The sequence below is a fragment of the Chlorocebus sabaeus genome, chromosome 17 (assembly GCF_047675955.1).
Source record: "Chlorocebus sabaeus isolate Y175 chromosome 17, mChlSab1.0.hap1, whole genome shotgun sequence".
Lineage (NCBI taxonomy): Eukaryota > Metazoa > Chordata > Mammalia > Primates > Cercopithecidae > Chlorocebus > Chlorocebus sabaeus.
In genome coordinates, this window is record NC_132920.1 from 24,341,019 (window position 1) to 24,368,496 (window position 27,478).

General features: G+C 40.2%; 2 protein-coding genes across 6 annotated transcripts in view; one reads left to right on the forward strand and one right to left on the reverse strand.

Moving 5' to 3' along the window:
• The first annotated feature begins 1,004 nt into the window (after positions 1–1,004).
• On the forward strand, positions 1,005–20,737 carry MRS2 (magnesium transporter MRS2). 2 transcript variants are annotated; one of them, XM_038005752.2, is made up of 12 exons: positions 1,019–1,314; positions 3,239–3,312; positions 6,515–6,551; positions 7,565–7,677; positions 9,182–9,254; positions 10,711–10,820; positions 12,839–12,969; positions 14,115–14,231; positions 15,829–15,981; positions 16,228–16,345; positions 17,461–17,574; positions 18,122–20,737. In XM_038005752.2, the coding sequence occupies exons 1-12, from the start codon at positions 1,125–1,127 to the stop codon at positions 18,230–18,232; spliced, it is 1,341 nt and encodes a 446-aa protein (XP_037861680.2). In that variant the 5' UTR covers positions 1,019–1,124; the 3' UTR covers positions 18,233–20,737. The 2 variants fall into 2 exon arrangements, with proteins under 2 accessions (XP_007971739.3, XP_037861680.2); XM_007973548.3 differs by lacking the exon at positions 9,182–9,254 and having other exon boundaries at positions 1,005–1,314; positions 10,647–10,820.
• The window catches only part of GPLD1 (glycosylphosphatidylinositol specific phospholipase D1), a 68,076-nt gene continuing 59,552 nt past the window's right edge, over positions 18,955–27,478 (reverse strand). For all 4 annotated transcript variants that reach the window (XM_038005748.2, XM_038005750.2, XM_073005690.1 and 1 more), the window contains one exon: positions 18,955–23,691. In XM_038005748.2, the coding sequence (XP_037861676.2) occupies positions 23,605–23,691 (87 nt within the window). In that variant the 3' untranslated portion in view covers positions 18,955–23,604. The remainder of the gene's footprint in view (positions 23,692–27,478) is intronic.

The window sequence follows — 27,478 nt, forward strand, 5'->3', positions numbered from 1 at the left end:
AAATTAAAAGGGTCTCAGAAAGAAGCCTAAAAATCAAGGCCTCTCTCTCTCACCTTCCCCCTTCCTTTTGTCTCTCTGATACTCTTACTTTTTCCAAGCACCTGAAGGGGCTGTCTTTTCCCGCACAGGCAAATAAGGAATTTCCTTATCTGACAGAGAAAACTTCTTTTCCAAAGAAATGCAATTGTCTTAAAACCCCTTCCCTAGGAATCGCATTAAATAATCAGAAGAGATTAAGAGAAGAGAAAAAAACCTGAAAGTCATAGCGACACTCAGACTTTTCATCCATACTTCTGAGGGCAGCTCCAAGAGACTACCTGGGAGACTTTACGTATATAATAGGACAATTTTTGTTCAGAGTGAAGTTTCACAGCTTGTCCACAAGCTATTGTTTGTACTTCTGTCCCACTAAATGTCTAAGGAGAATCATTTGCAAACCACTGTCTGCCTTTCGGGCCCCTTCATACCTATCTCCCTCTACTCAACAAAGAAGGGTATACAAGCATCTGGACCTTATTGAGTTATTGAGAAATCAGTCTTCTGTGATTTTTCCCTATGCATGTTAAGCACATTTTGTATGCCTTTTTCTCCTACTAATCTGTTCATTCCAGCAACCTTCAGAGGGCAAAAGTGGGAGCTTTCCCTCTTGCTCCCTACACCACGTTAAATTTAAATGTAAATTAAATGATTTGGGAATGGGTAAAGTACTTATTTCCAAACTGCAATTTTCATAAGTATGAAAATTCTCCACAAACTGCAAAGCCATGACACTCCAAGGGCCCAAGAACCTAGGTTGGCGAGCTCACTCAGTGGAAGTAAACGTGCTCCCCCCATCTCCCAGCCCGCCTGCTCCCTCACTTTGGTACAGGTACAGGTACAAGTACAGGTACAGGTACCGGTTGGAACGCAAACGTCTATTGGCCACGGACTTAAGAGGCACGCCCACAGGTACCTTGCGAGCCTGCGTGGGGAAGTAGCACGCAGGCGCGGCACGCCCCGCGCATGCCTGATGCAAAGCGTCCGCAGGTCGGGCGGTAGCGTCGGGGGAGTGCTGCGGCCGGAGCAGCCACCGTCCGGCATGAAGGATTGGGTTCTGGGTACTACCTGCTCCTCGCTCCAGCACCATGGAATGCCTGCGCAGTTTGCCCTGCCTCCTGCCCCGCGCGATGAGACTTCCCCGGCGGACGCTGTGTGCCCTGGCCTTGGACTTGACCTCTGTGGCGCGTCCCGTTGCTGCCTGCGGCCGCGCAGCCAACTTGGTTGGAAGGAGCCGGGCGGCGCAACTTTGCGGGCCGGGCCGGCTCCGCGTGGCAGGTACAGCCCTTAACCGGCCACAGCTTCGGGACGGTGGTCTTGCAGTGACCTTAGGCTGCTGCCCCAGCCACCCGGCGCGGCGCGCCTGTTGCTCTGCGCCCTGCGCAGACCTCGGCCTCCCGTGTGTCTGTGTCCTGTGAGCTTGCACAGGCCCGCGGGCCGAGCTGCGCCCGACTCGCTCAGAATGCGACTTTGCCATGTGCGCTGTGCCCCGCCGGGGTCCGAGCGGCCAACCCTCTGCCTTCTCCCTCACCGCCCTTGCTGCAGATTATATAACCATAGGAACAACCTAGGAATCGTTTACAGGCCGTGATCACGTTAACTTAAGCACCCGCTTAAGTGCTCTTGTGAGAGGTTTTCTTGTGTGTTGTTTTTGAGACAGGGTCTCACTGTGTTGCCCAGGCTGGACTCAAACCCCTTGCCTCAAGCCTAACGCAGTAGCCTCGCAAAGCGCTGGGATTACAGGCATGAGCCACCACACCTGGCCCAGAGGTGTTTTTAAACAAGGCTTTCATTTGTTCCGAAGTCATAAGTATTAATTTATCTTCCCTTTCTTCCTTATGGACACATTTATACAGTTGTCCAGTTGCACAGAGATTGGGGACGCACATGGAAGTGAGGCTGAAGACTGAGTTGCTTCTGAGAACGGCTTGACTTTATTTTCAACTACAGTACTGTATAAGTAAACAGGGAGATCGGATTGAGAAAAAAAAAAAAAAAGAATCTTACTTGCTGTTTATTTTTACACCAAATGTTGGTGAAAAGTTAAGATTTTCACAAATGTGAGTGCAAATATTTGAGGAATAAAAGGTATTGAATGACTTTATCAAGAATATAGCAGTGTCCTCAAATATGTTTTCTCAGTTGTGCTCTCAAAAGCCTCCCAAAGTAACTCCTCGTCATCACCTCGTTCTCCACTTATTGGAGAGTCTTTCTGAGTTGGGTTACATGCTCTGCTCCCTCCATTGATAATGCTTGGGAATCCCATTTCAGCAAGTTGGAGGAAACTTTGAGGACAAGCATTGACGTTCAGAATCTCAATTCCGGTTACACTCTATCTAATTTGTGACATTAAAACATTGAAAGCCGTTTGTAATGAGCAAATGACGTTTACCTTTATTCATCTTACCCTTATAGTGGTAATTTGTATTTTGTAAAAGGGAAATGAAACTTCAGATATTAACAAATTACAAGAATCATTACATGTATGTAGTGGAAAAAAGATCAGAAGTAGGATTTTTTTCTACAGTCTCTGGAGTCAGTGTAATTACTTTGGAAGCATAAAACAGTGTCCTCTGTGAGTCATTAAATGTACTTGATTATACTTCAGCGTTCACTTCGACTCAGTCTAGTCACATATTTTAAATAGACTAATTTTCAAATAAAGATTTGTCCTCCTTCCAGCTCAGTGGGGGTGTTTCGTAAGTATTCACTATAAAGAATATCTGTAGAAAAGAAGTAAAATCAATAGGTTTCATAGTTTATGAGCCAGTCAAATAATTCTGATACTGGAATGCTTGAAAGATCAGGTGGCACTTAGGACCTATGTTTTCTAAAATGTATCTGCTACCAAATGCGCATGAAGAGCCTTTTATGCAAAAAGGAAGACCAGACATTTTCTAAAATCTCAGAACATGATGTTGCACACTCGTTCATCCAACTTTGAGATATCAGTAATAATTAGAAAGGTAAAAGGGTGACTGGAATCCATCAGTTATTTTAATGCCTCACCTAAGCCATTACTTTTGAAGATCATTCCCTGCCAAACCTAAGATAATCACCAACAAATATTAAAATTAACAAGAGTATTTCTTCTTAAAATATTTGAAAATAATAAAATAGTCTGAAGGCCTCCACATACTATGAGAGTTGTATTTTAGCTCTATGTGAATCATATAACCACAGGAATTCTCTTATTCTTCAGGTGAAGTGCACCGGTTAAGAACTTCTGATGTCTCTCAAGCCACTTTAGCCAGTGTAGCCCCGGTATTTACTGTGGTGAGTATGTACAATACATTGGAAATCGTACAGAAAGTGCTTCCCATACTTATTGACTCATTGAACTGTCGGCCAAGATACTAATTTTGAGTTTTATAATCGCTATAGTTACATGTCATGGCTGTTGTGCCTGGCTGGTGACCTGAGTGCCTGCTAGATTTGCTTAACAATTATCTTGAACTTTGCTAATGACTGCACCTCCCCTTTTAACACTAGAACAGGTCAATCACAATTCAGAGCCATAAAGAGGCTTGAACCTGTGTTCTGCAAGATAATACGCAGGCAGAAGCATCTTGAAGGCAGCAGAGTGCAGTATTTAAAAGTGCATGCTTTGAAAGGTCATGGTCTCTGTAACTTTTCTCTGAAATGGTTGGGGGGTGGGAGTGAGGGGGGAAATGAATGAATAAGATAATGTATCACACACATATTTTTAGAGAGAGAGAAAGAAGGCTGTTGGGGCAAAATTTTAACAAAGGTGACTAGGTGAAAGCTCTATGGGAATTGGTTGTAATATTCTTGCAATTTCTTTGTAGGCTTTTCTTTTTTTCAAAAAAAAAGCTTGATAAAAATGTGTGCCAGCCAGGCGCGGTGGCTCACACCTGTAATCCCAGCACTTTGGGAGGCCGAGGTGAGCGGATCACGAGGTCAGGAGACCATCCTGGCTAACACGGGGGTTTCACCCCGTCTCTACTAAAAATACAAACCGGTCGTGGTGGCGGGCACCTGTAGTTCCAGCTACTCGGGAGGCTGAGGCAGGAGAATGGCGTGAACCCGGGAAGTGGAGCTTGCGGTGAGCCTAGATCACGCCACTGCACTCCAGCCTGGGCAACAGAGTGAGACTCCGTCTCAAAAAAAAAAAAAAAAAAAAATGTGTGCCTATCTGAGCCAGACTTCTTAAATTCCAGTCTCACTCTGCCTCTTATTGACTAGGTGGCCTTGGACAAGTTAGGATAACATCTTTGTGCCTTAGTTTTCTCATCTGAAAACTGAGCATAACCTACTGTATAGAATTGTTATAAGGATTAAATTAACTCATATATCGAAAGCCCTTAAACTAGTGCCTCACGTATAGTAAGCCCCAAATATATTTCATTAGGATTATTTAGGCTTGTTAACGTAAGAGCTTTTCTTTATAAACTATACAGAACGAAATAACCCCCAGAATTGCGTTTAAAAGTTACCACTGTTATTCATTGTTCTGGAAGAGTTGGCCAATTTAGTTAAGAATACAAAATCAGAGCCAGGTGAGGTGGCTCAGAGACTACAAAAGAATACAAAATCAGGGTCAGGCGAGGTGGATTACAGGTGGCCTGTAATCCCAGCACTTTGGGAGGCTGAGGCAGCCATTTGAGGTCAGGAGTTTGAGACCAGCCTGACCAACATGCTGAAACCCCATCTCTACTAAAAAACAAAAAAATTAGCCAGGTGTGGTGGTGCATGCCTGTAGTCCCAGTTACTCAGGAGGCTGAGGCAGGAGAATCACTTGAACCTGGGAGATGGAGGTTGCAGTGAGCCAAGATTGCACCACTGCACTCCAGCCTGGGCAACAGAGCAAGACTCTGTCTCAAAAAAAAAAAAAAAAAGAAAAAGAATGCAAAGTCAAACGTCAAATATTGAAAGTTAGTTCTTTGCAGGTGAAATAATTTCAAAGAACACAAATTCATAAAGCTATGGAATCTGAGAAAGAAAGAGAAATTTAATTTGTGCTGTCTGAAATAGTTTAGAAAGTGAGCTGGTTACAAAGTAAATATTTTTTTCATTATGATTTGTATGATTTTAAAAAATTTTTTAAGTTCCATTAAAGAAAAAAAGCATACATATAAATATTGAGATGCAAAAATATTCCACATATGTTGCTACTTTGGAAGGAGGGAAACTGCAAAGCAATATGTATAACAGTATGTTTTATTAGGAAAATGTTTGGAAGGATATTCAGTGAAATATTATCACAGTTTTCTCTAAAACTTGTCATTTTAGGTGATTAATATAGTTTTATTTTACATATTTATTTTCAAATTTTCTGCAGTGGGTTTATGTATTTGTGAAATATAAGGATGAAAGCTAGACTATTACACAAATATAAAGCTTTCTTTGATATAAATTTTCTTTTAGTGTTCTATGGAACTTATATATTCACATTTTATCTTTGCTGATGAGAAGATAAAAAATATATATTGTGAGTTTTTATTGTGTGATTAACACAGCATGTATATTTCCATGGTAATAACCCAAGACCTATATTGCACTTATTACGTTAGAGTGTCTTTCTGAAATGTGTCTGTCATAGTAAGTAGTACAGCTTAGCACATAGTGATTCATTAAATGTTTCACATCTTCAAACTTGACTCTGGATAAACATCACTGAAAAATACTCCCCTACTTTACAGGAAATAGGTGTATTTTCTGTATGAAATCCTCTCTTCAAACTATCAGAAGAGGTTCTGTAAATCTTTATTGATTCTGCAACACCCACCAAAGAGACTTTAGCTTCATGTAGACATTTAGATTCACAAGGAAGGCCATACTTGGTCCCAGTCTACTCAGAAGGATAAGGGAAAAGAGAAACAACAAGGTAGTGTTAGGCGTTTCCTCTTCAAAAGAAGTCTTTGCAGCCATCCAGGGGTTTCTCTGGTCCTCTGAGTGATCGCTCAGTGACAAGGAGATAAGATTCTCAAAGGTGGATGTGAGATTCACCTTGGCTCGAATCCCCATGCCCCATAGTGACAGTATCCCTTGTAACCGTCACAGAGGCACAGTGTCCAGGATTCTGGTGAGGAACATGGCCACAAGAGCCACCACAGTCAGGAAAGGGCAAAGAGAGATACTGCTTTTCACATGCTAACTGTAATTTGTTCATCTTCCCAGTCCAGTGCAGTCTATCAGTCAATGGTCATTTTTACCATAAGGACTGTTACCTAGTAACAACACAACTGATACTCCTTTATCAAACTTTCTAGAGGAACCAAGAAAGAAAGTTAAACCCAGGTCTGATTTTTCCTAGCAAAGGAAAAAAGGAATTTTTAAAAACCCTTAACTCATAACTGGATTTAATCTAAAGAAGGTCAGTAATGGTTTATATTTGCATTTCAACATTTTGGGGATATTACTCACAATACCATAAATTCTTCACTAAATTAACAATACCGTAAGTAGCATTCTAATTTGAAAGAAAATAATAATTTGTTTTATTCTCTATTTTCAGACAAAATTTGACAAACAGGGAAATGTTACTTCTTTTGGTGAGTATGTGATTAGCATTCTAAATCATTTTTTTAAACAATGAGTGAATCTGATAGAAATCAAGAAATTGTAGTATTTTGAGTAGAATATTCTCTGTATATACAGGTGTGTTGAAAGAGATCTTTCTTCAGCATTTGTCTGTCAGTCTTAATTGGAGCTGGCAGTACTCAGACTGTGTGTATTCTTCCAGAATTGTTTTCTTCTAGCAGGAGCCACTTTTCGCTCTAACAGGCTGTTGAAGGAATATTTGGGAGAGAGAGGCTAGTGTAGAGCTGGAGCCCAAAGACACACTCTTTCTCTTTTGTCTCTCTTTCAGTTAGTGTCCCTTTCACTGCCCTCATTCATTCCCCTGAAGCATGTTTAAGGCAGAGTCACATAATACCACTGACATGCAGTGGGTGACAAAAGGTGGACAGGGACGTGTCACTGCATGGCAGTCACATGGAATTCTACTGCTGATGGCTGTCTGTGGACAGCTACTTTAAAAAGTGAGACTAGGCATTATTTTACTATGTGACTTCAGATGTGAGTTTCACATCTCCCCTGAGAATGAATCAGTCTCAGGTAATAAATTCAGTTCTTCTCATTTTTGTCTTAGTCCAAGAACAAAGAAAATCAGGCTTATCTGTTCACATATATAAAATACTGAAGATGATGTTGTAGTAAAAATAGAAAATGTAGTTGCGTACAGTTTGTATTTAAGAAAGATAACCTGTCTTTAGAGCTGGAAATTTATAGGTTCTAATGATGCATAGTTGTGGTTTCTATATCAGTCTCAAGGGACTTCTAAGTAGTGAGAAATTTATGAGGTATAGATAAGAAAATCATTAGTTTGTATTTAACCCAAGTATGTTTTCTAGGTAAAACTGGATATTAAAAAGACTTAATTTTAGTTTTTGTTTCTGGTAGTAACCAAAAATTATCTTGATGGTGGTGGGAGGACTGCTCTGATGGAAAAATCTAAGCCATTTTATGTATTTGGTTTAGTCCTCTCTGTTTATTTCTTTTATAGAAAAGAAGAAAACTGAATTATACCAAGAGTTAGGTCTTCAAGCCAGAGATCTGAGATTTCAGCATGTAATGAGTATCACAGTCAGAAACAATAGGATTATCATGAGAATGGAGGTAAAATATTTTATTTTCATCTGTGTTTCTCCAATAGAATCTTATAAAAGTTACCTTCTAACTATCTTTTTTTTTTTTTTGAGACAGAGTCTGACTGTCACCGAGGCTGGAGTGCAGTGGCGCAATCTCCGCTCACTGCAAGTTCCACCTCCCGGGTTCACGCCATTATCCTGCCTCAGCCTCCCGAGTAGCTGGGACTACAGGCGCCCGCCACTGCGCCCGACTAATTTTTTGTATTTTTAGTAGAGACGGGGTTTCACCTTGTTAGCCAGGATAATCTCGATCTCCTGACCTCGTGATCCGCCCGCCTCGGCCTCCCAGAGTGCTGGGGTTACAGGTGTGAGCCACCGCGCCAGGCCTACCTTCTGACTATCTTGATCAGTATCTAGGTTAAAAGTAATTTTGGAATAAAAGTAGCTACATGAAACATAGGGTATTTTATAGCTTTATGCTAGTATGAGTAGCACTCATTTTACATGGATTATATGCACATGTTCAATAGGAATAACACTGCTATATTTTAAGTTGAAAAACCTCTGACTGTGGTGTTCATTCTCACTGTTGGGATTTACTCTCTAGTTCTGGAAACTATAAGACAATCCTGATTTGTAACAGATATATTTCCAATTGTGTACAGTTACATGTAATTATAGCATAACCTGAGCTACCAAAAACATATTCTGGCTTTCTAAGTAGCACAGGAATACACGTTAAATTTTATAGCCTTAATTAATTATTTATTTATTTATTTTTTATTTCGAGATGGAGTTTTGCTTTTGTTGCCCAGGCTGGAGTGCAATGGCGTGATCTCGGCTCACTGCAACTTCCACCTCCCAGGTTCAAGCAATTCACCTGCCTTGGCCTTCTGAATAGCTAGGGTTTCAGACATGAGCCACCACACCTGGCTAATTTTGTATTTTTAGTAGACACAGGGTTTCTCCATGTTGGTCAGGCTGTCTCAAACTCCCGACCTCAGGTGATCCGCCCACCTCTGCCTCCCAAAGTGCTGGGATTACAGGCGTAAACCACTGGGCCTGGCCAATTTAAATTTTTTTAATGGAAAACTTTCCGAAATATATTGTATTTTTCCCTACCTATCCAGAGCACGCCAAATATAATTTGACTTTCTTTAGTGATTCAGAGTTAATGTGGATATCAGTTATTTTGGTGGGCTAATGTTTAGGGCCAAAAGTAGATGAAGAGACACAGGACTCAATGGTATTGGCCTTGTAGTGGATATGAGACTTCTTTCTTCAAAGAGTCTTTGATGGCAGATTTTTGTTCATTTTTCTAGAATTAATCAAAATAATAAAAAATGGGCCAGGAGTGGTGGCATGTGCCTTTAGTCCCAGCTACTCAGGAGGCTGAAGTGGGAGGGTCACCTGAGACCAGGAGTTTGTGACCAGCCTGAGCAATGTAGCAAGATCCCATCTCTAAAAATAAATAAGTAAATAAATACTTTATCAAAAATGGAAGCAGTCTTCTCTCAAGTGATTTTCTCCAGCAATATTCTTTACTCTTGGGATCAGTAGCTAGCATTCTTCAAAACAGTGTCTCTTTCATGGAGAGACAGACAGGTATGTGAAAAAGCAAATATAGCAGAGTGATAATTATATAATCTAACTGGTGGGTATATGGTGTTAACTGCAATCTTTGAACTTTTCTGTATAAAAATTTTCATGAGGCTGGGTGTGGTGGCTCACACTTGTAATCCCAGCACTTTGGGAGTCCGAGGAGGGTGGATCACCTGAGGTCGGGAGTTCGAGACCAGCCTGACCAACATGGTGAAACCCCGTCTCTACTAAAGAATACAAAAATTAGACGGGCATAGTGGCAGGTGCCTGTAATTCCAGCTACTCAGGAGGCTGAGGCAGGAGAATAGCTTGAACCCTGAAGATGGAGACTGCAGTGAGCCAAGATTGCACCATTGCACTCCAGCCTGGGTGACAGAGCAAGACTCTCATCTCAAAAAAAAAAAAAAAAAAAAATCATGATAGAATATTGGAAAAATGTAAAAGTAGAAAATTATCTTTAATTTCTATATCACTGATAAAGTGACTACCTTTATCTGCTTTTAACATAAAAGATACCAGTATTTTAGAAAAAATTCTGATTTCATACTGTTCTAAATTAGAGTAGTAAGGCTATGTTTTATCTTAATTTCAAATTTGGTTTATATACTTTAGTGCTGTTTTAAAAAGGAAATTTCTATCTGTGCCAAACTAATTATGATTAAACTAAGTCTTTTCTAAAAGTCTACTCAATACCTGACTTTTAGGAAGACCTTATCTTGTTCCCTTTCTTTTCTTTTTTTTTTTTTTCAAAAAAGAAGGAGTCTCCCTGTGTCGCCAGGCTGGAGTGCAGTGGCGCGATCTCAGCTCACTGCAACCTCCGCCTCCCAGGTTCAAGCGATTCTCCTGCCTCAGCCTCTAAAGTAGCTGGCACTACAGGTGCGGGTCACCACGCACAGCTAATTTTTGTATTTTTGGTAGAAATGGGGTTTCACCGTGTTGGCCAGGATGGTCTCGATCTCTTGACCTCATGATCCACCTTCCTCAGCCTCCAAAAGTGATGGGATTACAGGTGTGAGCCACCATGCCCTGCTTTCTCTGTTTTTGTTTTTTTCCATGATTACCCCAGAAGTCTTAGTAAATATATAATTTATGTGAATAATTCCAATTTTATTGAGAGTGAGTTAGCAGTATCAAGACATTTATTTTTTAAGTTTCCTTTCTCTTGAAAAAAAAAAAAAAACCTTGATTTTTTTGAAAAACAAAAAACACTGATTTGGTTTAGTCTTAATCCAAAATTAGTAAAGTATTAAACCATATTTTATGAATGTTCTTTTTTCCTATAGCTCTACAATTACTGCATATATGTTTGTATACATATATATGTATATACATGCATGTGTATATATGCACTTACATATTTATATGTTTTGGGTTTTTTTTGTTTTTTTTAAACAGTATTTGAAAGCTGTGATAACTCCGGAGTGTCTTCTGATATTAGATTATCGTAATTTAAACTTAGAGCAATGGCTGTTCCGGGAACTCCCTTCACAGTTGTCTGGAGAGGGTCAACTCGTTACATACCCTTTACCTTTTGAGTTTAGAGCTATAGAAGCACTCCTGCAATATTGGGTAAGTCTGTTTTTATTTAGCTTTTTGGGTTTATTCTGATTTTGAAATGTCATTGAGTGGGAAGACAAGTTGGGGTATTGTTTCAATGGCATGTCCCCTGACCACATCCTGCCCCGGAAGAAGTCGTCTCTAAGGATCTTACGTGGAGATATCACTTAATTCTTATACTTTATGACCCAATCAAATAGAACTAAAGACTCTAGGGGTTTAAGTGCATTCTATTTTGTTCTCTAAGACTGTGTATATTATGAAAATGCTTTACATGTGATACGTATTTTATTAAATCATTTCATCAAGTCATTTTTCGATTTGTTTGTACGGTCCTTTGTTTGAGCCAGGTAAATGATGCATCTTTTTGAGACCTCGATTGACATAGGAATCACGCCCAGTTCTTCCAGTTACTCCTCCTTTGAGAGTCCTTACATGTCTGAGACTCCTGTCAGGCTCTGAACAAGGGTGGTTCTCTGCTTTCCTGACCCCACAAATCTCTCGTTATCTTTTCTTTCCCCTGTTAGTCAGGATGGTACTGTTCAGGAACTGGCTACATGCAAGAGTTGGTGCTGGGAGCATACTAACCAGAGTGGGAGGAGGAGAAGAGGGTAGAGAGGATATGAGGTGCATTGGGTTGGGTGAACCTGGCACACTTCTCTTTTGTGTGCCTTGCTCTGAAAGAATAGATGGCTGTACTTCCTGCTCGGGGTAATGAGCACCAGCTAGCACCAGCCAGGGAGATGATAAGTAGCGGGAGCCCAGTTACCAAGCAGGGGGAAAGCAGAAGAAAGAAGATGTAAACAGTAGTAAGTGATGGGCTGCACAGGCTGGGTAAGCTTTTAGGAGCTCATGCTGTTAGGAGAAAGGCAGAGATCTCAAAGGGAGCAGGAGGGGAAGGAGAGGGGCTGGGCTGGCATGGGTCTCCTGCCTAGAGATTGGCTGTGGGGAGAATAGAGAGGGAGTTCAAGATGTCTGCTGGGATACATGTTCTTATTCCTTTAAATGGGGTCCCAGGAAGATTCCCTTATGAAACAACACTACATAGAAGCAAGACCAGCCACCACTCAAAAGGGGTAAGTTTTCAAACAAGGGAAAGCTCCCCAGACCCACCTGAGGGACCAAGACATACCTTGAGTAGATATGCCTCACAAATACCCTATCTGTGACCCTCAGCAGCCTCCCCAACCACTACCTGAGTCCACACCTTGCTGAGCAGAGGGTTCGATACCTCTTAGATTAAAAAATGTGGTCTATTTGGCTGTCCAGCCTTCCCTCCCACCCAAGGACTTCTTAACCCAGAAGCAGTTCCTCTGGAGACGCACGAAATCAACAACATGTCAGGAGAGGTACTGTGACTCTGGACTCGTTTCCAAATTTAAAAAAATCTTAGTTTCACAGTAATTGTGCTTCTGAGATAAAGACTATATGCTGTAATTTACGTCATCAGTTTTACCGCCTGATTTAGTTAGTATATGCTATTTGCCAACTGGTATGGAAGTGTTTCAGTATTTTAATAACTATATAGCAGGATTAGTGCATACCTGCTGAATATCAAACCATACTTGTGTCAACCTAAATAGTGTATTTTTGACTTTACTCTCATATGTTTATGTTTTAAAGCTCAAGTTTTTATTTTCAAAGAGCTTTGCAGGAATTTTGAACCATATTCTGTATACAGAGAACACAGGTATTACTGAAAGCTTGTGTTTTAATAATAGAATAGCAGATTTTATTTTACTTAATCCCTCATTACTTCATAATGAGTATCTATAGGAGAAAGACTTATGAGAGTTAGCTCCTTGTCAGCCAAATCTGTGCCTAATGATAACATCACACATGGTTCTTTGAACCCAGAAGATCTAGTTTTTGAATCATCTGGAATAGGCATTCTAGAATTGACTAGGTTCTGAAATGTTACCAGCATTTCAAGCTACTACAGATTTCTGTATTTAATCAGAGGATTCACTGATCCTGAATATTCTAAAAAGATTGTTTTAATTCTTATGAAAGGTCATGTTGTTATCTAGATCAACACCCTTCAGGGGAAACTTAGCATTTTGCAGCCACTGATCCTTGAGACCTTAGACGCTTTGGTGGACCCCAAACATTCTTCTGTAGACAGAAGCAAACTGCACATTTTACTACAGAATGGCAAAAGGTAAATATGGATGATGTATCACATTGGGAGTTGGAGACAAATATCTTAAAATCAATTATTAACATTGTGTTTCATAACTTTTTTTAAAGTATGAAAGTAACCTGGGTGGGAAGTTGAGCTAAAAGGAGCACACAATCCAGTGTTTGTTGAAAAGATACTTTGCATGAAATGTTATGTAAGGCTCTTTTCCGTATGTGATCTCATCTCATCACCTATTCAATAGTTGATGTTGTCCTCATTTTGAAGAGAAAACTGAGGTTTGAGTAACTTACCTAAATTTATGTGGCTAGTAAATGGCAAATCTAAATCCAAATTCAAAGTCCATGTTCTTTTTCTTTAAAATCATAATGCCTTCCAGAATTTAATAACAATATTTTATATGTATTATAAATAGACTAAACATGCTCTCAGGAGTTGTACTCCCGAAATCCCTTCAATAATTAACATTTAAAATTCTTGAATCAGTAGTTTCTTGTCCAAAAATGTTGGAGTGTTTTTATCAGTTAAGATGTAACTAGTCTGTTCTATATTAGCACTGCCATGTTGATTAAGAATAAAACTAATTCCCAAACCAAAAATCTTAAATTCACAAGCAATTTATGTTTCTGAGATAAATAATGTATGATGAAATTTATATCACTGATAATTTGACCAATTAATTTAGATTTGGTTTGGGTTTTTTGTGGGTTTTTTGAGACAGGGTTTCACTCCGTTGCCCAGGCTGGAATGCAGTGGTGCAGTCTCAGCTTACTGCAGCCTTAACCTGCTGGGCTTCAGCGATCTTCCCACCTCCACCACCCAAGTAGCTGGGACTACAGGCACACGCCACCATGCCCAGCTAATTTTCTGAATTTTTTTGTAAGACAAGATTTCACTGTGTTGTTCAGGAGGGTCTCAAACTCCTGAGCTCAAGCAATCCTCCTGCCTTGGCCTCCTAAAGTGCTAGGATTACAGGCGTGACACCACTCCTGGCCAAACTGATTCTTAATTTGCCTGGTAAATACTCACCCTTTTTTTTTTTTTTTTAATAAGTCATTGTTTAGCATGAATGTATAAGATAATATATTTGATAAGATACTCTAAAAACTATTATGAAATGTTTTTATAAGTTTATTCTATTGATTTTTGTGTATCTATTCTTATAGTCTATCAGAGTTAGAAACAGATATTAAAATTTTCAAAGAGTCAATTTTGGAGATCTTGGATGAGGAAGAGTTGCTAGAAGAGCTCTGTCTATCAAAATGGAGCGACCCAAAAGTCTTGTAAGTATATAATTATACTTTGTTATTTATTTCCTTAGAGTAAACATTTTGCCTTTTCCACTTCAAAGTGATTTTTCATTATAGAATGTAACATTTTTCTTGACTAGAGAATATAGAGATTTTCATCCCCAGTTTCCAGATAAGAGTATTTCCCCAGATAGAGTATCGTATCTAATTCAGTATAATTATATGAGTATGCATACTGCATACCCAACACTGCTGACGTGCAGTGAATCTAAACACACAGTTACCTTTATATTCAAGGGACTGACCACCAGATTGGCACGCACATCTACCAAAATAACTTACCTAGGAAGCAGAGTGAGAGAGATATTTACATGGGGGAGGGGGAAAAGTGGAGTAAATACATGAGTCCTGCATTAACATGAATTATGTAAGTTCAGTCTAATGAAAACGTTATAAACCTTTTGTCTTTTATGAATTTAGAAATTGTTTATGCTTCTTGTGCACACTCCAGCTAAATGTTTACTTTTAAATACCCAAATATTTTGTTTTTGTCTTTCTAGAGCAATATCAGAAATTAATACACCTTTGTAATGAGTTTAGTTTCCACAGTCTGTACAGATTTTCTTAAAGCACTTTGAAAAATTGGTTATTTATATCCTAATAAGGAAATAAGAAGATAAAGGGGGCTATATAACATTTGGTAGATAGCAGATAGGTATGGTAGCAGAAACTCTTGTTTGCTTTGCTTAGGCCAGTCTTTCAGTCTGTCTCTAATATGCTTTATGAAACAAGTACCTCTTCAGAGTACTTCATTCCTCCTTATCCTTCTTGGTAGGGTAGGGGAGCAAAGTTATTATTGATATCATTCAAAAACATTTTCTTTATATGAAATCACATTATGGACACACCTCAAAAGGAACACACACCTCAAAAGGAAATGGTGTTGACATTTTTAGTTGTGGATTTTGTTTTACCTGACAGTGGTATTGGATTTACACTAATTCATCTGCATTCACATATCTGGATTTTCCTGTTATACTGGGAGCATGTATCCACATAAAAATCTCTTGGATTGGGGCCATGTAATACAGTGACACCAACTAGTCTATATAAGGATGGAACCTCTGTCCTCAACTTAATCTATAAAGTGTTTAGGATCAGTTGACATAGCTACTTACAGATTGGCCACAACAATAGAAAAGACAAAGGCAGCCGGACGCTGTGGCTCATGCCTGTAATCCCAGCACTTTGGGAGGCTGAGGCGGGCAGATCACAAGGTCAGGAGTTCGAGACCAGCCTATCCAATATGGTGAAACCCCGTCTCTATTAAAAATACAAAAATTAGCCGGGTGTGATGGCACACGCCTGTAGTCCCAGCTACTGGGGAGGCTGAGGCAGAAGAATTGCTTGAACCCAGGAGGCAGAGGTTGCAGTGAGCCGAGATTGCGCCACTGCATTCCAGCCTGGGAGCAGAATGAAACTCCATCTCAAAAAAAAAAAAAAAAAGACAAGACAAAGACTCGCTTTTCCACTGGTAGCTGAATGCTATATATTAATTTAGGAAGTTTTTGTTACTAAGTATATGATACACATGTTGGGGTATGTTAATTATTTTGTCTTTTAATTGAAGTGAAAAGAGCAGTGCTGGGATTGACCATGCAGAAGAGATGGAGTTGCTGTTGGAAAACTACTACCGATTGGCTGACGATCTCTCCAATGCAGCTCGGGAGCTTAGGGTGCTGATTGATGATTCACAAAGTATTATTTTCATCAATCTGGACAGGTAAGAAAGCATTATATAAAACAGTAAGTTTTTTTAATAATTATAAGATAAAGTTTTTAAGGAAATATCATTTTGTGAGGAATTATGCCATCATTAACATCTATACTACATTAAAGTCTTTTTTTTTTTTTTTTTTTTTTTTTTTTGATGTGTAGGTTTCATCCATGTGGTCTGTAATAGATTTGATGAATATGTTCTGTATAGTTAGTGGGCCCTTCTAATCTGAATAGGTGTTCTCCTCTCCAGCCACCGTAACGTGATGATGAGGTTGAATCTACAGCTGACCATGGGAACCTTCTCTCTTTCGCTCTTTGGACTAATGGGAGTTGCTTTTGGAATGAATTTGGAATCTTCCCTTGAAGAAGTGAGAATGTATTATTATTTCTAAAACTTGGGGGGTTTTGGCCAGGTGCGGTGACTCATGCCTGTAATCCCAGCGCTTTGGGAGGCCAAGGCAGGCAGATCACTTTAGGTCAGGAGTTCGAGACCAGCCTGACCAACATGGTAAAATCCCATCTCTACTAAAAATACAAAAGTTAGCTGGGCATGGTGCCGCACACCTATAATCCCAGCCACTCGGGAGGCCAAGGCACAAGAATCGCTTGAATCAGGGAGACGGAGGTTGCAGTGAACCAAGATTGCACCACTACACTGCATCCTTGGTGAAGAGCAAGACTCCATCTCAGCAATAACAAAAAAAGGAGGCAGATTTCTGCTCAATAAGTGACATGCATCTCCATCAGTGATAGCTGATGAGTTGTGTAACAGGCTATCTTTGAAGAAGTGAGCTCTCAATCACTGGAGCCAATGATAACCAACTAACAGCATCGCTGTGAATGGGAGTCCTTCCTTGTGAGAGATTACATTTAAATTCTGTGATTCTGTACATCAACTAAAAACAGTGTGCTACAAAAGTATTACCATTTTGAAAATGGTGAGGAAGAATGTTTTTCTAAGAGACGTTCCCAAACTTTCTTGGATCATGATGCCCTTAGTGTCTTAGTAATTTTTTCACAGTATCCGTGGACAAAAAATTTCTTTTGTTATGTTACAGATTATTTTGTGTTATTTCCCTTGAAACTTTAAAATATTCTGAGGTGCCGTGGTGCCCAGGGCACGTCAGCTCACAGTTTGAGAACTGTGGATATAAGCAAAAACCTTAAATTGCGTGTCCTCTAGCATCATGACTATTAAGATTTGTATTTACATAACAAAGGCTGGAAAGAAACACAAAGTAAAAGCAGTACATTTGGCATATAGATGATTTTATGATTTTAAAATATTTAAAACCTTTTAAATCATGCTCTTCTCCTGATTTATTCTGTGTGTATCAAGGCACTTGTTTCTTAGTTCCTTTCTATGGGAAAGAGCTGTACAAATAACATAAGGCTTTCAAACTCTGGGATAACAGTTCAGGAAATCTTCTCTCTAAGGAACCTTACGTTTTGTGATTGAAATGAACTGTGTGTTCTCTTTTAGGACCACAGAATTTTTTGGCTGATTACAGGAATTATGTTCATGGGAAGTGGCCTCATCTGGAGGCGCCTGCTTTCATTCCTTGGACGACAGCTGGAAGCTCCATTGCCTCCTATGGTATGAAGGATATGGTTCACGGCAGCACTGCGGAAGGGTTATGGCCATGGGCCCTAAAGTCAGAGCACCTGGGCTTAAGTTGTCACAGGCGCTATGACCCTTGCAAGTTGCTTTCTCAAACCTCCCTCAGTTTCACTATCTGTCTGTTAAGTCGGTATTACCTGCTTCATAGGGTTATGGGAAGAAATAATTGAGATAATATGTGTAAAGCACTTACTAGCACACTGCCTAACACAATAAATACGTTAGAAATATAATTTCTGTAGAACTCTCTGACAAACATACATTTAAACAGATGTTAGTAATTCTGGTATAAGGTTCTGTCATAACCAAATGGAAATATAGGAAACATTTATAATGTTCTCATAAGAAAAGATAGAAAACTCACCTCCATTTTCTTTGTACTTGAAGACACCACTGGAATAAATACTTAAGACACTGATACTGCCTATAGTCCTTTCTTCATTGAGTAGTTACATAATATATCATTTTACTAGTGACTTTTCTTGTAAAAAGATACTAAAATTAGTATTTCTGCTTTATTTAGATGGCCTCTTTACCTAAAAAGACTCTTCTGGCAGATAGAAGCATGGAACTGAAAAACAGCCTCAGACTGGATGGATTTGGATCAGGAAGGGGCATCCTAACAAACCGTTAGGAACAGCCCAGTGGATACTGAAGTTTTTTTTATGGTAGTCACAGGAAACTTCTGATACTGTTTTTATTATTTTCTTGTATAGAGTCACACACTTGAAAAAAATTAATGTTTGACAACAAAAATATTTTGGCAGTCACAATACCAGAACTGGATTGCATTTCCAGAAATCTGAGTTAAACTAAGTATTTGCTTTGTAAAAGGCCAAAATTCTATTTCCTACAAACTTTAAATGCTGTTTTTATAGATGTGGTAAGAGGCAACACAAGCACAGACAGTTATATAGACTTTATTTAATTTATACATATCAAGAAAAGTGCAATTTCACGCTGAATGAAGCGTAGGAACTTGACAAGCCCATAGGTAGCTATAGTTCTTAGTATAGGGAATTACGTTCATATGAATTTCCTGATTCTCAGGTGACTAAAAAGCTAGCATTCTATGTATTAACCTTACAACAAACTCTGGAAGTTTGAGCTTTAAAAACCAAACTTTGACATAACCTTATTTTCTTGTATTTGCCCCCTTTTTTAAATAAAAGGTGAATAAAAAGAAATAATATCACCATTGTATGGATGCCTAATCAAGATTTCACGTTCTCAACCCCTGAGACTAGTTTTCTTTGCTCTCTGTAATTAGAGCCTTTGGAAGTAAAGTTGAAAGGAAGTATTTCCATTCTGTTACTGTTTTGTAGCACTTTGTCCATTTATTGATTTTTAAAGTAGATTTTTAGATACCACCCTTGCCCTGCCCCAAAAAGAAAAATGTTTATTGCCCTGCTAATCTATACGCCTGCACCTCAGAAGCTGACAGATGAGCTTCCTAAAACACAAGGGTGACTAAATGTTAGAACTGTGATATCTTCTCATTTCCACAGAGACAGGGGTTTAAAACAAATGGCTAATATTTGTAAGCCTGAAAGCTGCCATCCTCTTTAACATCCTACCTACCTTTTAAAATGTTTTCTGGAGGTTAAATACAGTTATGTACTAGAACATTAGTTAAGCCTCCCAAAGTAGTGTGCATGGAAGATTCCAGAGTGTCCAGCTCTTGCACTACAAATGTGTTAATAACAGAATAAATAGGCTTACCCTGATATTGAGGGTATATGATTACCCTAATGTGATGTCATATGAGGAAGTTTAAGAGTCCATTTTTCAGGTGGTTTGGTGATAGGAATAAAAATGTTACTCCCGTAGCTGATTTGGAAGAAAACAGATGAAGTACAAGTAAGGTTTCCCCATTCCTGTGTGTGGTCACGGGAAGCCATTAGAGGGAAGCTGGAGAACAGAATGGCACAGAACAGGCTGGGCTAGACTCGAGCATGCAGTGGCCCCCGTGCACCACACTGTGGGTCAGGAACATGCGTCCTGGTGTGCTTGTTGGAGTGTGAACATACAGCACCCTCTAGCGTTATGAATCTCTTAGGATTTTTAAGATTGTATTTGATAATACTTAGATTTCACAGGGCACCCTTTTGGCACACCTCAGAGCACACTGCTGCTATTTTAGGTCTTATCACTGTAAAATACGTAATAAGTACTACTTAACTGTGACATGAAGAATTGGAATCCCAGAGGGCAACATTTGATTTGACTAAGATCAGGCAAAAGATAGAATTTTGGTCATTTTTCCTTGCAGTTTTATTGACTTAGTTTATGAGCTTGGGTAAAATAATTTTTTGATGAATCGTGTCAATAAAAGGAAAAATAATGTAACTACCTCATAAATCTGATAAAGGGAAGTTGCTAGTGGTTTGTAGAATTCCTGAAGGTGGTTATATCAAGTATGATTTCAAAATGTCAACTAGTTCCACTTTTGTGATTGCAGGAGGCTTCTTATATTAAAGTTCTTGTAAATAATAAATCAGCCTATGCCAAAAATATATGAAGTTCCTTGGTTTTAAATTTTGAACTAAAATGGACTGAGCACATTAATTACTGTTTGAAAGTGGGTACCAAACACTGGGTTACATGAGTGAGCATGCAATCAGATCACCTGTCGAGCATGTCGAGTACAGGGTGTGGTGCTCTCTTTGTCTTTGGAAGGCCCCTAAACAAATGTGGGCACAACAGGTGTCATTTGAGGATGCTCTTAACACTTTATTCTTCATGAACATAGACTGATAAGCAGCACTAACCAATTTTATATTAAAAAGCTGTTTATTTTGCTGAGTTATTCCAAGAGTTGTATACAGCTTTACTGTTTGGAACTGCAATGTTAAAGTTGCACTTTGGATTTAAGACTTACTCTCATTACTTTAGTAATACCTACAGAGGTGAACTAATGGATGGTACATGGAGTAGGGACTGCAGAGACCCCAGTTTTGTCCCCACTCCATCTTCAAATAATTTTGGTCTCTTAGGTCTGTGATACAAAGGCATAAAACAATTCCTATCTTGAAGCCTTGAGAAAAGCTGTTACATATACACAGATAGTAGAAAGACAGAAAATGCAAATATGTAAATGTCTTCTGATATCTTGAAATAAAGATAAATTTGAATTAAACTTGTATAAGTTCAGATTTCTGTTAATGAGAAATTACAACCCTACAAGGTAAGGTCTTTATATTTTAGTTATTAAGCAGAATCAATGCTTAAAACTATAGTTAATACTTAGTGGAACGAAAATTTAATCCACATATCAGGATAATATGTGTCCTGCATATTAATAGACTATCATGCATTAATTTTTTCCTGCATGCCAGGTTTTTTACATATCTGCCATATCAGTTGACCTTTTACAGTAGGAGTATAATTTACATTGTTTTTGACAGTGGGGTTAGCATGGTTAAATGTCCTATAAACTTGAAAGGAAGCTTCCATTTTTGTGGGTCTTAACCTCCACCTGGTGCTTGCTATTGGATGTATTCAGGCATTGAGAAAAATGTAAATCGTGAGGTAAATAATGTTTAAGCACAGGCCTCATTTAGTGAAGCATAAAAACACTGACACTTTATGTAAATGCATCCGTCTAATGAAAAGATCCAGTACTGAGAAAAACATCCCTTTACTGAAGTGTCATGTCAGAGTCTGCTCTACCAAACTGCTCAACTCATAAGTGAATACAACTAAGTAATTTCTGGTCTCCTAAAAATAATCATCCTTTTAATTAAAAGTAACTTTTCAGATAGGTTGGGCTACCAATAATTGTACCTCAACGAAACCAAATGGCGCTTCCTTGTGCTTTTGCTGTGCCGTAGGTTACTATGCAGCCAGCACATGTACCTCTTAAAGAAAAATGAGGTCATCCTGAGAGTGACCCAGAGATGCTCTCTAGGGATGTGCCTGTTGATGTTCTTGTTAACTTCCCACTCTTCAGCTGGGTTCCTCTTCCTGTCCCCTTTTCACCAATCTCTGCTCTGCCTTGAGAAGCTGAGAGGAGAAGGGCTCTTCTCATTTGTTATTTTCTCCTGCTTTTAGTATCATCTCTCCAGTAGCAGAAGAGGTTCTTCCCAATTTAACACAATAAACCAGTTACTGTTTATAGATAATGCCCACTAATGTTTACTGACACTGAAACCCTATGATACATTCCTTTCCCTTAAATATGCCACACTGCAGGACTGGCAAATGAAATCCACCCTACGAAAAACAGCCCAGGAACAAGTGAGGCCAAGGCCTGTTTTCCTCTCCAGCCCTTACAGTAGCCGTGGCTCAGGCCGCATCTTTTTCCTCTAGTTCTTTTGGCACAAGTTGTAATCTAATGCAAGAAAGGTCTCTCCTGAGATGGCTTAAAACTGGCAGTGTCACTGGGCCCTTTAGGTGTTAGAACAACCAACTCTACAAAAGCACTGGAGGGCACAGAAGGGTGTTATTCTTGGCTTTTATATTTGTCCTTCACTATATAAACGTTGAAAAGGCATTGATCCTCATTAAGAAAGGATTATCGGCCGGGTCCTATGGCTCATGCATGTAATCCCAGCACTTTGGGAGGTCAAGGTGGGCATATCACCTGAGGTCAGGAGTTTGAGACCAGCTTGGCCAACATGGTGAAACTCCGTCTCTAATAAAAATACAAAAATTAGCCTGGCATAGTGTTTGCACCTGTAGTCCCAGCTGCTTGGGAGGCTGAGGCAGGAGAATCACTTGAACCTGGGAGGCGGGGGTTGCAGTGAGCTGAGATCGCATCACTGTACTACAGCCTGGGCAACACAGCAAGACTCCGTCTCAAAAAAAAAAAAAAAAAAAAAAAAAAGGACTATCATCCTTAACAAACTAACACACGACACAGGAACAGAAATCCAAATAACAGCATGTTCTCATAAGTGGGAGCTAAGTTATAAAAACTTATGAGCACAAAGAAAACAGATATTGGGGTCTACTTGAGGGGGGAAGGGGGTAGGAGGAGGAGGAGCAGAAAAGATAAACCTTCACATGTACCCCTGAACCGAAAATAAAAGTTAAAAAGGACTAAGTCACAAGCGATTTGGAATGTGAGGTTATCTCTCACCCCCATACTTTTCTCCGTACTATTTTTCCTCCCTCAGTTTCTTTTTTTTTTTTTTTTTTTTTTCTGTATACTATGCTTTCTATTATACGTGGATTGGCATGGGCCACCAATCTGTTATTTTTAAGTTCAATTTTGTTTGTAACTTTGAAGTTCCGGGGTACATGCGCAGGAAGTGCAGGTTTGTTACATACATAAAGGTGTGTCATGGGAGTTTGTTACACAGATTATTTCATCGCCCTAAGTATCCATTAGTTACTTTTCCTGATCTCTCCCTCCTCCCACCTTACATCCTCTCATAGGCCCCAGTGTGTGCTGTTTCCCTCTATGTGTCCACGTGTTCTCATTTAGCTCCCACTTACAAGTGAGAACATGCAGTATTTGGTTTTCTGTTCCTGCATTAGTTTATGAAGGTTAATGGCCTTCAGCTCCATCCATGTCCCTGCAAAGGGCATGATCTTGCTCTTTTTTTATGGCTGCACAATTCTTTTTTAAGAAAAGGATGTTTTTAGGAGGAATTGTGTACAGAGATTGTTCTAACAGATAAACCACAGAGGGACCTTTCCAGCCACTGGAAAGACATTCAAGAGGAAGAGGAAATAGGTGGTACAGCAGGTCTGACTATAGGCAAAAAGGAAAGAAGAAAGGTTTAGATGCAAAGGGAGCGAGGAAATAAACTGTGGAAGGAGACATGAATGAGCAGAGTATGTCTGATATTTCACATACTCCTGGTGCAGTCATATATTTACTATATCAGATTTCCAGAAAGTGTGGCTGTTGGTGTGTGTCTCTACTCCCAGGAGCCCCACATCTATCAGGATCTGCCATAGCTCCACTGGATGTGCCACTTTGTCCATCAAAATGCTCACCATGGATGTGATTCAGCGTGAGAGAGGTGGGCAGAGTGGGGAAACGCAGTGAAATCTTCAATCTGAGCCAAAGCTATAGATGTGAAGTGCCCCAGAGAGTCGGGCTCCCAAAGAACTCCTTCCAGCAGCAATGACGACTTGATTCTGTAGGGGCAAATGACAGACGGAATTAATGACTCCTTCGTAACGTCTGTTGAGTTCCTACTGTAGTCCAGGCATCGTGCTATGCTCTAGAAATATAAAGATGAATAAGACACTGGCCAGATCCCCTGCCCCTGGCTTAAACTCAAATGCCACTTTCCCTTCGTTTGCAGACCACTTTCTCACATCTGTAGGTTCTGAAGACCACAGCTAAGGACGCTCACCCCAATCCCTATTTTGGCACATAAATCACAAAGGAGAAGTATGGCAGTGCATGCTTAGTTCTGGTACAATGTGGAAAACATATCTTGAATAATAAGGAGTTCCCCCAGAAACTGGCTTTGTCAATGTGTTTAGCGCACCTCCCACCTACCCTGCTGCTTAAAACATTTTAGGACCCATCTTTCAGAATTGCCTTCAAAACCTGCTACAAGTTTTTAAAACATTTTCTTCTTTTTTGAGACAGAGTTGTGCCCTGTCACCCAGGCTGGAGTGCAGTGACGCGATCTCGGCTCACTGCAACCTCTGCTTCCTAGGTTCAAGCGATTCTCATGTCTCAGCCTCCGGAGTAGCGGGGATTACAGGCATGTGCCACCACGTCTGGATAATTGTTGTATTTTTAGTAGAGACGAGGTCTCGCCATGTTGGCCAGGCTGGTCTCGAACTCACGACCTCAAGTGATCCACCCGCCTTGGCTTCCCAAAGTGCTGCAGTTACAGGTGTGAGCCACCATGCCTGGTCTTTAAATATTTTCGGTGGTGGCAAATCTGCATACTCCGAGGTTGGATTTGATTTGTGGAAACTGACAAAAGTTATTCTGAACCAAAGCTGGCACATGAGGTACGGGTGATCAAACTGGCTGACAGTATTTTGGTCAGAGCAGGGTATGACAGTTTCTTATTTAATTTTGAAAACTACTGATGAAATCCAGAAATAATAATCATAGCTAAAATTTGTTGAGGTGTTACCATGGGTCAAACACTATGCTTAGCCCTGTGCTTATCTTATCCCTTAATACCCCAGTGTCAATTAACAGGGAAAATCTATACTTAAGAAAACGGAATCAAACGGTAATTTATTCTCCCTCTCTTTCCCAATTTATGGAATTATACATTTACTAAATTTGCCTGGCCTTCGGCTTCTCTCTGTTTTGTCAGAGTCTAGTCATTTTTCCAGATGCAGCTCTGGGCCCATAATCTCTGCAGGCCCCTCCCTGACTCCACCAGCAGAGACTTCCGCTGCAGTTGCTGTCTGACCTCCTTTGGCTCGTGGTCATCATATACCAACCTGGATGGTCTTGTGGGCCTGTTGTATTTTCCCACCTAGACTACAAGCACCTGGGGCTGGGACCATGCCTCAGGTTTATTTGTCTATCTCACAGGTGCTTGATACAACACTACTCACTACACACTCAGTTACCGCTTTGCTGAGGCTCCTGAGCTGATGGAACGCAGCCCTGTGAGAAGTTTCAGAACTGAATCCTAATTCTAGTTTGTTAGGACTAATTTCATTACTGAATGCTCTTATGCCACAGAAAGGAAGGAGTCTTCAGAACATAACTTGTACCCAAATCTCAGGAAAAGGCCACTCTGCTCATCCTGATTGTCAATGCCCATTTTTGAAACACAACATCTAATTTATCTTTACGCCCAGAGTGCTCAAAAATGCCCCCAAGCTCAGGTATGTGCTGGAAAAGTGAAGTAATTTTAACACTAACCCAGGTGAACAATAATTAGGAAGGTGCATTTGCACTGTTTTACAAAAAGGAAAAAAATATAAATTACTTTTAGATCATCTGTATATACCACTACTCTCAATTGATGTAAGTTATAGTTGATATATGTAGAGTTTTATAATACATGCATTCTTGATAAAGTCTAATTTTTGAAATGGATAAAACTTTAAATATAAGCCAAGCTTGTGATATGAAGGATTCCTGTGATCAGACCTTCCGAGAATCTTCCCAAAAAGTTAATAACCATCTTTTTGTTGTGTGGTTAATCCTACGTTTTAGACCTGCCTGTAAATGGGTCACTTAAATTATTGGCCACTAGAGGGCAGTTTCACCAAAATTTTTCCTAATCCTGTTCCTCCTCCCACCTTCCACCAGGTCCACAGGAGCCTGGTCCACAGCACTTACCAAGTCCTATAGACATGGTTACATATATAAATCTATGCAGGCTTCCGCAGCCCTTCAACCCACTGTTAAAAGACTTATTCTTCATACTACTCATAAGCATTTAATCCTATACTAATTTGCATTTATTTTGACTTTCCAGGTATATAAATCTTATTTTCAAGAACAGGGACTTTGCCTTCTCCTTGTTTTTATCTCTCATAGCCTAGCACAGTTCTATACAGTGTCATAACCTAAAATAAATGGATGAATGCAATCGGTGGTTTAGAGGTATATTTTAAGGTTAAACTTTTTCTTTTTTCTTTTTCTTTCTGAGACGGAGTCTCGCTCTGTCGCCCAGGCTGGAATGCAGTGGCGCGATCTCGGCTCACTGCAAGCTCCGCCTCCCGGGTTCACGCCATTCTCCTGCCTCAGCCTCCCGAGTAGCTGGGACTACAGGCGCTCTCCACCACGGCCGGCTAATTTTTTGTATTTTTAGTAGAGACGGGGTTTCACCCTGTTAGCCAGGATGGTCTCAATCTCCTGACCTCATGATCCGCCCAACTCGGCCTCCTAAAGTGCTGGGATAACAGGCGTGAGCCACCGCGCTCGGCCCCCACATTTTTTTTTTTTTTTTTTGGAGACAGTCTTGCTCTGTCGCCCAGGCTGGAGTGCAGCGGCACCATCCCAGCTCACTGCAACCTCCGCCTCCCAGGTTCAAGCGATTCTCCTGCCTCACTCTCCCGAATAGCTGAGACTATAGGCATGCACCACCATGCCCGGCTATTTTTCTTATTTTTAGTAGAGAGGAGGTTTCACTATGTTAGCCAGGCTAGTATTGAACTGCTGACCTCAGTTGATCCACCTGCCTCAGCCTCCCAAAGTGCTGGGATTACAAGTGTGAGCCACCATGCCCAGTCAAGGTTAAACTTTTTAATCTGCCATATCGAAATTTAAAATGTGTACACTTTTAGATATAGCAATCCTACTTTTAAGATTCTCACCTTATAAAAAGCTACAGACAGGTACAAGAATGCTCACCATGGCACTGTTTGTAATAGCCAAAAAAATCGGGGGCCAAGGCGGGTGGATCACTTGAGTCCAGGAGTTCAAGACCAGCCTGGGCAACATGGTAAAACTCTGTCTCCTAAAAATACAAAAAGTAGCGTGGAATGGTGTCACACACCTGTGGTCTCAGCTACTCAGGAAGCTGAGGTTGGAGGATCACTTGAGTCCAGGAGACAGAGGTTGCAGTGAGCCGAGACCACGCCACTGCACTCCAGCCTGGGTGACAAGAGCCAGACCCTGTCTTAAAAAAAAAAAAAAAAAAAGTGTGTGTATATCTCTAAAGTCATAGAAAAACTCTGGGCCGGGTGCAGTCGCGCATGCTTATCATCCCAGCACTTTGGAAGGTTGGAAGGCAGAGGCAGGCAGATCACTTGAGGCCAGGAGTTTCAGACCAGCCTGGACAACATGGCAAAACCCCGTCTCTACAAAATAATTTTTTAAAAACAGCTGGGCCTGGCGGTGGGCACCTGTAATCCCAGCGACTTGGTAGGCTGAGGCAGGAAAAGCACTTGAACCTGGGAGGTGGAAGTTGCAGTGAGCTGAATTTGCACCACTGCATGCCAGCCTGGGCAACAGAGCAAGCTTCTGTATAAAAAATAATAAATA